This window comes from Mus musculus, chromosome 11, assembly GCF_000001635.26.
Source record: "Mus musculus strain C57BL/6J chromosome 11, GRCm38.p6 C57BL/6J".
In the NCBI taxonomy this organism is placed as follows: domain Eukaryota; kingdom Metazoa; phylum Chordata; class Mammalia; order Rodentia; family Muridae; genus Mus; species Mus musculus.
The window spans coordinates 69,580,265-69,592,953 of record NC_000077.6 but is presented as its reverse complement, the minus strand read 5'-3'; the positions used below and the strand labels follow the sequence as shown (position 1 = coordinate 69,592,953).

At 49.6% G+C, this 12,689-nt stretch overlaps 1 protein-coding gene across 6 annotated transcripts; it reads right to left on the bottom strand.

Moving 5' to 3' along the window:
- Window positions 1–1,080: 1,080 nt before the first annotated feature.
- On the bottom strand, window positions 1,081–12,606 carry Trp53 (transformation related protein 53). Of its 6 annotated transcripts, none has more exons than XM_030245922.1 (12): window positions 12,439–12,606; window positions 11,799–11,900; window positions 5,981–6,063; window positions 5,676–5,697; window positions 5,322–5,582; window positions 4,407–4,590; window positions 4,216–4,328; window positions 3,704–3,813; window positions 3,245–3,381; window positions 3,092–3,165; window positions 2,192–2,298; window positions 1,085–1,604 (listed from the first exon to the last, which is right to left on the bottom strand). In XM_030245922.1, the coding sequence occupies exons 3-12, from the start codon at window positions 6,061–6,063 to the stop codon at window positions 1,523–1,525; spliced, it is 1,173 nt and encodes a 390-aa protein (XP_030101782.1). In that variant the 5' UTR covers window positions 11,799–11,900; window positions 12,439–12,606; the 3' UTR covers window positions 1,085–1,522. The 6 variants fall into 6 exon arrangements, with proteins under 6 accessions (NP_001120705.1, NP_035770.2, XP_030101782.1 ...); XM_006533157.4 differs by having other exon boundaries at window positions 11,489–11,900; window positions 12,439–12,577; XM_030245923.1 differs by having other exon boundaries at window positions 1,294–1,700; window positions 11,489–11,900; window positions 12,439–12,577.
- Between the last annotated feature and the right edge of the window lie 83 nt (window positions 12,607–12,689).

The following is a 12,689-nucleotide window of genomic DNA, read 5'->3' as shown; positions in this document are numbered from 1 at the left end:
ATTTGTGGCCCTTAAACACAGTTCTTTGGATTTAGTTCTCAGTAAAGCTGTGGGACAAAAACAGGGGAAAAGCGTAGTGGGTTTGACTGGCATCACACATTCCCACAACAGTTAAAAAGATAGACCCTAGTCTGCTGCGAAAATATTTGGTACTCACAAGTACAAAATTTTGAGGCTAAGGGGCTGCTCCCTCCCAACTTGTATAGGACCCTCGGGCAAGGCAAAGGACTCTCACTGGCTCTTTAAGCCTGGGACAGGCAGAGGACAGTGGCCCCAAAGTGCCTCTGGACCTCAGTACCCCTCTCTCTGTTACCAAGAGCCATGGCCAAGCCATGTGCTCACCGACTGCTCTCCCTACTGGCACTGGCTCAGCAGGCTATGGGGAGAGCTTGGCCTAGTCCCGCTCTCTGGGAGCCAGCAGCACTGAGGAAGGGGGTGGGTGAGAGGGTGTTAGGCTCCCCAACTCTGACTCTCCTCCCTACTCCAAGAAGCCCTTTCAAAGGATTTCCTGGCAAAGTGCAAAGCTTCGATTCATTCACTTGCCTGGCGTGAGGCCCGGAGTTTGGGGATGCTGGGAAGGCCCCTAGCCTCACCTTAACTGCTCCCAGTTTCCTGGGACCCCAGCTGGCGGGCCTCCCACTTGTCTCTTCATCCAGGAACAGCCACCCCCTTCCCTGTGGAACCCAGGCACCCTGATCCTTTCTTGTGGAGCAGATGGTCACTCCAGAGGCTCAGGTTTGCTATATCAGACATTTAAATCCCTTAATCCTTGGTGAGAGGCTCCCCAGAGGACAGCAGGAGCCCAACCCTAGAAGTAGGGGTGGGTAAGGACCATGTGCCAGTCCTGGCAGGAGGGAGGAGGGACAGTTGGTTCCCAAGTTATGAATGGAGTCACCCTGCTCTCTTGTTGTCATGCAGCCCACAGACTGACCCAGTCCCCGGCTTTGTTCCTCTTCTGGAACCCAAGTTCCCCACCCCTGACTCCAACAGACTGCCTGGACTCAGGTGGGTACCTCCCAAATTCATCCTGCCCCTGGGGGCCCAGACAGCTTATGCTGATATCAACCTCTCAAAACCATATAAGTGATAACAAAATTTTATTGTAAAATAGGAAATTGATATATAAAAAGGGGTAAAAAAAAAAAAAAGAGGGAGACAGGGTGGGGGGTGGATAAATGCAGACAGGCTTTGCAGAATGGAAGGAAAGTAGGCCCTGGAGGATATGGACCCTATGAGGGCCCAAGATAGAATCTTACAGGGTGTGGGGTAGGGTGAGATTTCATTGTAGGTGCCAGGGTCCAACAACTGGCTGGATAGAATTTCGCTGGGCCAGCAGAGACCTGACAACTATCAACCTATTCCCCAACTTGGGCCAGGAACCACTACTCAGAGAGGGGGCTGAGCCCTAGCTACAAGGTAAAAAAGGCAGCAGAAGGGACCGGGAGGATTGTGTCTCAGCCCTGAAGTCATAAGACAGCAAGGAGAGGGGGAGGCTGGTGATGGGGACGGGATGCAGAGGCAGTCAGTCTGAGTCAGGCCCCACTTTCTTGACCATTGTTTTTTTATGGCGGGAAGTAGACTGGCCCTTCTTGGTCTTCAGGTAGCTATAGGAAGACAGAAAAGGGGAGGGATGAAGTGATGGGAGCTAGCAGTTTGGGCTTTCCTCCTTGATCAAGGCTTGGAAGGCTCTAGGCTGGAGGCTGAAAAAAAGGAATTTAAGATGGCTTCTACTATGGGTAGGGATATTCACAGAACACACTGGAATACTTCTGAGAATCAGTTTATCCTCCCTTTCACCATCACCATCATCACCACCACCATCATCATCACCACCACTGCCATTATTATCACAACTGTCACCACCACCACCATCATCACCATCACCATGAGACAGGGTCTTGCTATTGTAGCTAGCCCTAGCTGGCCTAAAGTTTTATATAGTTTATGAAGGCTTCAAACTTCCCCAAATCCTCCTGACTTTGTCTTCCTTACTGCTGAGATTATAGGAGCATGACACCATACCTTGTCCCTCATACCCCTTAACAGAGCCTAAAAAGTCAAGAAGTCAGTTCTCGTAGGGTGCAGCCCTAAGCATCTAGCAGGGTGGGGTTTTTATCTTTCACTACAAAGGCTGAGCTGGAGGGAGGTCTGGGTAGAGCACCACAGGCAGGCGCTGCCCCAGGCCACTTACCTGGAGTGAGCCCTGCTGTCTCCAGACTCCTCTGTAGCATGGGCATCCTTTAACTCTAAGGCCTCATTCAGCTCCCGGAACATCTCGAAGCGTTTACGCCCGCGGATCTGCAGCAGAGATGAAGTGAGATGGAAGCACTGGACAAGGTCACACAACCACTTTCACGATTTTAACAACTTTCTTTCTGAAAGTTGGTTCCCAACTTAAGCTGGCTCCACTTACAGGTTTTTGTTTTGTTTTGTTTTGTTTTTTTTTTTGGGGGGGGGGGAGATCATCTTTAATAAGATGGTGTGAAAGTAACAGGCATTCAGTAGAACGTGTACAACAAGCTTGGATCTTTTCAGTTAGAGGGAACAGACGCTTAACAGGGCAACCGGGAGCTGAGCTGTAGAGTCCAGTTGTGGGTTAGGTGGACTAAAGGCACCGTGAGCCGCTGGGGACCTAATCCGGGGCCTGGCACACACTTGGCAAGTATCCTGGAACTGAGTTATACCCTTAAACCCCAATGTCCTTTCCTTGGGTTACTTTTTCTTGCCAGCTTTGAACCACCCTCTTCAGTGCTGTAATTACAGGCAGGTGCCACCAGGCCTGCCTCTAAACACATTTTTGTCGTGTGTTATTTTCAATTTATGGTGAGTTTCCTAGGACATGTTCCCATCCCCAGTGGAGGAGCACCTGTCTTATGGTGTAAGTTGGTGTTGTCAAGTTAGTTACACTGAGAACCACTGTCGGAGGAGGCACAGCCTCAGAGCATGAGCTCTCAAGCTAATGTCACGGCTAGAGATAAAGCCACTGAAAAAGACCTGGCAACCTGCTAATAACACTATTTTATACATGCGAGAGACAGAGGCAATAATGGGTACAGCTTGTCTCTGGCATGCGACTCTCCAGCCTTGGTACCTTGAGGGTGAAATACTCTCCATCAAGTGGTTTTTTCTTTTGCGGGGGAGAGGCGCTTGTGCAGGTGGGCAGCGCTGTGGAAGGAGAGAGCAAGAGGTGACTTTGGGGTGAAGCTCAACAGGCTCCTCCGCCTCCTTGGTCCCGCCTGCGTACCTCTCTTTGCGCTCCCTGGGGGCAGTTCAGGGCAAAGGACTTCCTTTTTGCGGAAATTTTCTTCTTCTGTACGGCGGTCTCTCCCAGGGCAGGCACAAACACGAACCTCAAAGCTGTCCCGTCCCAGAAGGTTCCCACTATCCGGGACAAGAAAAGGACCAGCACAAGGCAGTAAGAAAGCTGGGCCCCATCCTGACTGTGTGTAAACTAGGCCCCCACCTGTTCCCAACCCCTCTTGTCATATCTGCAGCCAAAGGTCCAGTTACAGGAACCCCGAGAAGCCACAGATAAGAGACGTCCCTAAGCCCAAGAGGAAACAGAGGAGGAGACTTCATTTAGGTAGATAGGGTAGGAACCAAAGAGCGTTGGGCATGTGGTAGGGGGCGGGACTCGTGGAACAGAAACAGGCAGAAGCTGGGGAAGAAACAGGCTAACCTAACCTACCACGCGCCTTCCTACCTGGAGTCTTCCAGTGTGATGATGGTAAGGATAGGTCGGCGGTTCATGCCCCCCATGCAGGAGCTATTACACATGTACTTGTAGTGGATGGTGGTATACTCAGAGCCGGCCTGGGGGAAGACACAGGATCCAGGTGAAGTCGCTCCCTACCTCACTACAGGTGACCTGCAGCAGCCGGGAATGGCTGGCTATAGCCTCTAATAAGTTTCAGTTTTAGTTGTAGAGTAGGGATATTCCACCTGTTCGGCACACCTGCTGGAGCTGTGGGGCCCAACACTTGCTTAGCATGGGAGGGAACCGGACTCAGCGTCTCTATTTCCCGCCTGGATGGGGAAGCCCCTTCTCCCAGAGACTGCTGTTAAAGTAGACCCTGGGCTGGGCACGGCAGCTTGCACCTCTAAGCCTAGCTAGCACTCAGGAGGGTGAGGCAAACGGGTTGCTAGAAAGTCAACATCAGTCTAGGCTGGAGTCAACTGTCTCTAAGACGCACAAACCAAAACAAAATTACAGACCTCGGGTGGCTCATAAGGTACCACCACGCTGTGGCGAAAAGTCTGCCTGTCTTCCAGATACTCGGGATACAAATTTCCTTCCACCCGGATAAGATGCTGGGGAGGAGCCAGGCCTAAGAGCAAGAATAAGTCAGAAGCCGGGAGATGGGAGGCTGCCAGTCCTAACCCCACAGGCGGTGTTGAGGGCTTACCATCACCATCGGAGCAGCGCTCATGGTGGGGGCAGCGTCTCACGACCTCCGTCATGTGCTGTGACTTCTTGTAGATGGCCATGGCGCGGACACGGCTCCCAGCTGGAGGTGTGGCGCTGACCCACAACTGCACAGGGCACGTCTTCGCCAGCTGGCAGAATAGCTTATTGAGGGGAGGAGAGTACTGGAAGAGAGGAGAGAGAACGGAGGTCGGGGACAAGCCGAGTAACGATCAGGTGTCAAGGTGGGGAACTAATGAAACACATTGTCCAAGCACCATTGGACGCCCTCGCAGTGGCAGAGGGCAGCCAGCAAAGAGAGGACTGGGACCTTTCCTTCTTCCTCCCTTTCTGTGTTTTTCGAGACAGGGTTTCTCTATGTAGCCCTGGCTGTCCTGGAACTCACTTTGTAGACCAGGCTGGCCTCGAACTCACAGAGATGGCCAACACACCTGACTTCTCTTTTTTTGAGAGGGCACCTCTCTGTGTAGTCAGAGATGGCCTCGAACTTTTGTCCCTCCCACTTTGGCCTCCCCAGTGCTGGAGCTACAGGTGTGTGTCACTCCACTGGGCTGTTTTTGTTTTTGGTGAGAAGGGGTCTTACTTCCATGCTCAGGCTGGCCTTAAGCAATCCTGCCTCAACTGTCTCTAGCAGCTGGGCCTACAGCACACGCCTCTGTGCTTGGCTTCAGAAGATTATTTTCAAAAGCCAAGAAAGGAATGTGAGGGAAGAGAGTTCCACGTCCCCTGGAGAGATGCAGAGAATATGAGAGAAAGGAGAAGAGGCTAAAAAGGTTCAGGGCAAAACTAAACTCTGAGGCACAGTCTACAGGCTGAAGAGGAACCCCCAAATCTAGACAGAGAAAAAGAGGCATTGAAAGGTCACACGAAAGACAACTCCCCGGGGCCCACTCACCGTGCACATAACAGACTTGGCTGTCCCAGACTGCAGGAAGCCCAGGTGGAAGCCATAGTTGCCCTGGTAAGTTTTTTGAGAAGGGACAAAAGATGACAGGGGCCATGGAGTGGCTGGGGCAGGGGCCACTGGCCCAGGGGTCTCGGTGACAGGGTCCTGTGCTGCAGGAGCTCCTGACACTCGGAGGGCTTCACTTGGGCCTTCAAAAAACTCCTCAACATCCTGGGGCAGCAACAGATCGTCCATGCAGTGAGGTGATGGCTGTGGATGGGACAAAGAAGAACCCTCAGGACTGTGTTCTCAGCCTACCAGCCCAACACCAAAGCCCAAGTCCCTTTCTGCTCTGGGCCTTACCAGGATATCTTCTGGAGGAAGTCTGGAAAACAAGAGCAGAGAGTTAGTTCCTGATTTCCTTCCATTTTTTGAAGACAGAATCTCACTTATCCCAGGCTGGCCTCCAACTTGCTATGTAGTCAATGATGACCTCAAACTTCTGAGACCCTGCAGTCCCCCCCCCCCCCCGCCACCCCGCCCCGCAGGATTTACAGACACCCAACACCATACCATGTTTGAACACTACTGTTTTTGTTTCTCTCAGGCAAGGGGAGGATACAGGTATGGCGGGATGTATCTTAAGGGCCCCAAAAAGATCCACTCACAGTTTCCATAAGCCTGAAAATGTCTCCTGGCTCAGAGGGAGCTCGAGGCTGATATCCGACTGTGACTCCTCCATGGCAGTCATCTGTAGAGAGAAGAGATTGTGTACTGTATGGATGCATAACTTGTCAATTAAAAAACATACAAACAAACAAACCCCTATGGCTTATAGGAAAGGGTAGAATAAAAAGAAGGTGGGACATCCAGTAGGGAAATTAAATTCTGAAAGTGTAGGGATTCCCCCAGGAACATGGAGGACAGAAGCCGGGGGCTGAGCAGAGGTAACCAACCACGTGGCAGAACTTAGGTTAGAATAAGAGGGATATTAAGTTATAAGCAAGTCAGAGAACAAACCAAAGCTACAGCCGAGGTGTTTGTAAATATATTTTGAGTTTCAGAGTCATTATTTCAGGAAACTTATGCGAGGGTGGGAAAGCGCAAAGTTACAAGTATCCAAGAAGTCGGCCAGGCTCCTTTGAGAAGAAGTCAGGACCCAAGATGGCCGTGAGGGACACCATTTCCAGAGAAGCAGGAATGGGGCAGCTCTTCCGTCTTTTATTCAGGCTGCTCAAGCCTTGGCCTGGCTTCCTATCAGCTTCTCGAACCACACACTGCTTCAAGGAACAGGTAATCAGGGAGGTACTTCTAGCCCCAAGCCCCCCTACATCTGCACCCTACATCTCATCTCTCTTCCCTTCCCTCTGGGGAGGGACTCCCCCCCCCCATCCACCATTTCACACACAGCTCCATTCTTCAAACCCACTTCATGGCAAATCTCTAAGTACGCCCATCAGTGTCTCATCTGCCCCCTAGGGACAGGTCCCCAGCGCCTTACAAATTCCTGAAGATTCAGCAGGTTTCCTACTGCCTTCTTCCCCAAGGGCTCTAGGGAGCACTTACTTCCTCCTGGCTGAATCAGTGTGGTTACCTCTACAAGAGCAAAGTCACAGTTTCTGTTCTCCCTAGGCTATGAGGTAGGCTCTTCCTTATCTTGTATGCCATAGCTCCTCGGAGACAGTCACAGCCAGCCAATCTCCAGCCAGCCACACCACCACCACCTCCTTCAGAGGTTAAGCCGTATGATACTCTCTCACTCATTTTCTCTTGTTACTAACCACGGAGCTATTATCTTCCTTACTTAGACATTTACTTATTTATTGTGCCTTATTTAAAGGTGCCAAGACATGCGTATGGAGGTCAGATGACAACTTATAAGAAGTGGGTTCTGGGGATTGAGTTCGGCCAACCCCCTGGGACATCATGTTTCCTTTCTAACAGCAAAGGCAAGCATTTCAGAATAATTACTGTTAATACTGACTATAATCTCAACATTTAATATATTCACTTGTATGTAGAACAATCAAGTTCTCATTTATTTAAGAGTTTGAGAAACCTTTCCATATGGGCTATTTCATCTGTCTCGATGGTCACATCTGCCCCTGGGCAGGTGAATGACTCTTTATTAAAGATGGCCACCCAAACAATCTAGTGCGTCACAGGCTCTTAGGCACAGTTCTCTTGCAATCAGCTAGATGAAGAAAGCAAAGGACTGGGTATTATATAGCCCCTACATCTGAGTAATGAGGTGGCTGGCCCTGGAAAGGGGTCAGGGAGACCCAGAGCTGCTTCAGATTCATAATTAAAACTGTAGCATTTAATTATCATATTTTTTGTAAATATCATATCTCCGGTATCTATCTGAAAGGGTTACCTTTTGACCTTTTCATTTTTTGAGATTTGGCCTTGGGCGGAGCTCATCTGTGAAGCCCTGGGTCCAGCCCCACCCCACGCCCAACAGTACACACTCATGTAAGAGCTCAGCCCTGTGGGTATGAGCACCTCATTTGTTCTGAGCTAGCAGTGCTTCTGTGGCGCTAACCACTACCCGTTAATGCCAGTTCACCCTGTCAAGGAACTCTTGCTTAGTGAATACTGTGTGTGTGTGTGTGTGTGTGCGCGCGCGCGCGCGCACATGCTGGGATGGCGGCCCAATGTCTCAGTCTTGGAGACATAGCCACACTGACAATAGGAGGTCTTCCTGCTCTATCTTCCAGGTCGTTAGTAGTAATTAGGTTTTCAGTGTTTCCTTAAGAACAGTTGCCAATATGAAACTTTTCACAAGAACCAGATCAGGAGGGTCACAGTATCCACAGAGGCTGGATGTGTAAGAAAATGTTGGCTGGGAAAGGCAATAGACTCGAGAGGTTTGAGTACAACCAGGGCTGGCCTTCCAGGCCCAGCGGGCCTTGCTCTTCTCAGGGGCTCATCTCATTTGATCCTGAGGAAGCTAGGCAGGCTGCTATTGACAGGGATAAGGGAAGGGAATCTTTTACCCTTTATCTTTGGCTCTTGAGGTAGAACAGTTGGAAAGGTGCAAGGCTTGTCAATCAAAACCCCAAACGGAATGGAACGAACAGTACTACCCACCACCATCAAAGGACTGGACCCAGGGAAGCCAGAAGCCACACCTTACCCTGAATAAAACGACCTTAATGTTTCATAGAACTTAGTATACAAATCTTTCGGAGCTGGCAGGGTAGCTCAGCTGCAGAGTTCGTGTGTTATGTCTAAGGCTCCGGGTTCAACACCCAGCATTGGAAAAAAGGGGCATGGGGGTGGGGGCCAAGGACCGATATATTGTTGGTTCTAAGAAAAAATAAGAAGGCTGTGTCTGGTATCACTTAAAGCACACATCTCACTCAGCAAAACCACATCTAGGTGCAGTTCCTAGAACACGGACAGCAGGAGCCTTGCACAAAAACTGCTCCTGTCAGCATTATTCCGGGTGTGGAGCAAGAAGAAATCACAACACACTGGTGGGGAACAGACACATAAAACACGGCTTTGGAAAACGTTTAGAAACACACTGGGTGAGGAATACGATTGGTAGAAAAACTCAAAATAGTTTATACAAATCAGAAAATAGGTGGGTCTGTGTGGCCAGAATAGGCACCTGGTACCAAGACTGAGTACCCCAAAACTAATTTCTATTAAGTTGTCAGCTGACCTCTGACACACATGCTAATGAGTATGCATGAGCTCGACACACACTCACACACACACACACACACACACACACACACACACACACACACACACGCACACACGCACGCGCGCGCGCGTACTCAGTGTGATAAAAGATGACCATTATGTTTGATTTAGTTTTATTTTGTACTCTGAGACAGTCGCCTCACTCTGTGGCTCGGCTACAATGGCACTTCTTCTGTTGCAGCTTCCTGACCATTGGGCTTGCAGGTGTGAGCCACCACATCTGGTTTAAGACTGTTTATGTAACTAAAACGTGGATACAAGAGAACATGGTAAGTGTTTATTTGGCAAACTTTGAAATAGCCTAGTAGTAGCCCTCTCTTGCACCAAGACAAAGACAGTGGGTTTACTTTTATCAGCCAGAGACAAAAAAAAACCAACCAACCAAGACGTAAAGATGCGTGCCCACCGTTACCTTCCTTCCTAAAGCTTACCAGCTTTTTATCCAGGTCTCAAATCGATACCAAATTAATAACTAAGGAGTCAAATTTACTTCTGTCCCTTCCAACGTCACTTTCTCTAAGGAACCATCGCTTTCGCACCTTGGAAAATGTCACTTTTGGAACTTATTTCCCCCTTTCTTGAGACAGGGTCTCACTATGTATCCCAGGCTGGCCTTAAATTCATTACTGTCTTAACCACAGTAGTGCTGGGATCCTAGGCATCCAACTTACTTCGAGGCTTGTCCCAACTCTAAGAAGCCAGGCGGTGGTGGCAGGCACCTTTGATCCCAGCACATAGGAGGCAGAGACAGTTGGAGGCCAGCCTGGTCTACAGAGGGGAGTCCCAGGACAGCCAGGACTACACAGAGAAACCCTGTCTCAGGAAAACAAATTATGATTCGAACAGAATAAAGGATTGCGAAAAAGGACGGAGGGCACAGTCAGTCGCCCTTTCTCCGTCTCTTGAAGTATTCCCAGGAGGTTACTGCTGTGAATGACATAGATTTCTGTTTGATTCCAATACAGCAATCCATGGACCAATGGCACTTGGTCAAGCTGGGTTTAACCTGTTTTTTGTGGTCTCAGGATTTAAACCAAGGGTATCATGTTTGCCAGGTGAAATAATCTACTCCAAGCCATATCTCCAGCTGTTTGCCTTTCTGAGACAAGGTCTTGCTAAGTAGCCCAAGTTACCTCAGCATCCCAAGAGTGTTAGCATTAAAGGCACGGGCCATCGAGACGTCCTCATTTACCCATCAGGAGAAAGGCCAGTAGGCTCTGGTTTGCCAATGTTAACTTTTGTACTCTTTCTCTGTTTTTGAAGACACTCTCATTTATCTCAAGTCAGCTTACAACTACCCAGGGAAGGATGACCTTGAACTCCCTCTATGTATGGTCTGGACACTGTGGTCTGGAACTCGAGACTGTCGAGGCTTCCCACTGCTACTCAACTGTAGCAGCAGGTTATCTTGTGTCAGTGTGAATATTAACATACGTGACATATTTTTCTTTTTGAGATAGGGTCTCCTTGCATATCTTTGGCTGGCCTGAATCTCTGATATTGACCTGCCTCGGCCTCCCTAGCTTTGGGGTTAAAGGCTTGCAGCACCCGGTCCCAGTCCAGCCTGGCTCCTTTTTTCAGTCAACACGGTAACATTTATTTGAATAACATTTACAGTGCAGGGTCATATGTAAGCTACAGATGATTTAAGCATAATTTAAGTGCATATACTACCCATCCCAGACATTCCCAAACCCCTCTGCAGTAAATTATTCAGAGAAGAGAAACTGGAAGAGCAGGGTAAATATCTTCCAAAGTTGTCTTTATGTAAAAAAAAAAAAAACAAAAAAACCAATTTACATATATCTACATTTGTAAACAAGATGGGGCCTAGGGGCACCTCCTTTTGACTTCGGGTTGGGATCTTTTAACATTCACAAGAGAGTCCTTCACTAAATCCAGTCAAAGAGATTGCAAGAGCAGGGAGGCTATTTGCATAAGAAGGCATCCCTGGACCGCTGTGGCTGTCCAGTCTAACCTTCACAGCTAGGGTTCCCTTCGCGCGTCAAAGTTTAAGTGAAGTCATTTGTATACTTTCTCAATGAACTGGAGGATCTAGTCTTCCTTACGGCTTTACAGCTGAAGCCACGAAAACAAAGTCCCCCCGCCTCCCGGTCTACCTATCATTTATTCTTTAGACCGAAACTAAATCTTCAGATGGACAAAAAAATTTACTTCCCGATCCAAGTGCAGTGTGGAAATAGTATTTTTACAAAAGAAAAAAAGGCACGCACGATGTCTGGTGCGCGATAAGAAACTGTAATGAAATGACCTGTTCTAAAAATTGAAGTGGCGGGGACAGGCATAGCCCACGCCCAGGCAGAGTCCCGCCACCTCCCGCTGGGAAGAACCGGATGGTGCGGGCTGACTGCACTTAGGACCGCCGGGCGCCCGGGGCCCAAGCCCGCCCCTTCCGCTTTCAGGACGCGCGGAATGCGTTAAGCAAGGGAATGGCTCACCCTAAAACCGGATACTCGGTAATTTGCTTTTCCGGCAGGAAGAAACGACCTATCGGCGCACTCTTTTAAATAAACACCTCCTCCTTTGCAAAAGCAATAACCAAGTAATCCAGAAAAATAAGATGTCGAGGACAGCAGTTTTCCTCCTCAAACCACAGAACCAGCCTAGAATCCATTTCTCCCCTTTCGCTACTCCCCCGTCGCCGGGCGAGCAGTGATCTGCTCCGAAAACAAGAAACCGGAAATGCTCCTGCAAGCGGCAGAAACGTAAAGGAGCCAAACAATAACAGGGCCGGCGGGCCTTTCAGACCAAGAGGCTGAGTCGGGCCCCGAGGGCAAATACTTCTGGCTAGCACCGCTAGTGCTTCAGGCTTTTCTTGGATTTTCTTCATCTAGCAGGGTCGAGAAGCGGCTGGAAAAAAAAAGAAATCACTCCAGGGACAAAGGTCCGGAAGTTGCGGGACCTTAGCAGCTAAGGCTCCCCGGATCACCCCGATCTCATCCAGGAACGGAACCCAGGGTTTCATTAGGATGCTATGGGGGGTCTTAAGTCTTAAGCTATGAATCTCGAAAAATCTTAAATCCTGGTGCTTTGTGCATGTTATTTCCGGAGCTTCCATCACCTAGCAGCGGGCAGATAAGTGTGTACAACGCGTAGCGGAGAGAAAACCCCTTAGGCCATCTCAGTGGTCCCTATATGCTCTACTTTGCAGGTGCATGACAGTGAGGCTCGTCGGTCCTAACATCATCATCATCAGCTACCCTCACTACAGCATCTGACATATACACTCCCGTTCATCCCGCCCGCCAAGCTTCCATTCCGCCCATCTCCATCGCGCTGAGTCCCCCCACTGCCCCACCCCCAAACCCCACGGTTTTCTCTAGTTTTATGGATGCAAACGGAGAGAGCCAGTGACCGAGAGGTCTCGTCACGCTCATCAATTACTTACCCAGTCTTCGGAGAAGCGTGACACCCTGCTGGGAAGGAGGAGGATGAGGGCCTGAATGCTAGGTGCCCCCTAACTGTAGTCGCTACCTACAGCCAGGATGGTCCCAATGAACTGAAGCTACAGAACTTTAGCCAGGGTGAGCACGTGGGAGGGGAAAGTCCCAATCCCAGCAACCCCCGCGAGACTCCTGGCACAAAGCTGGATAGTCGCCATAACAAGTAAGGGCAAGTCCTTCCGTGGGTTGAGGGCAA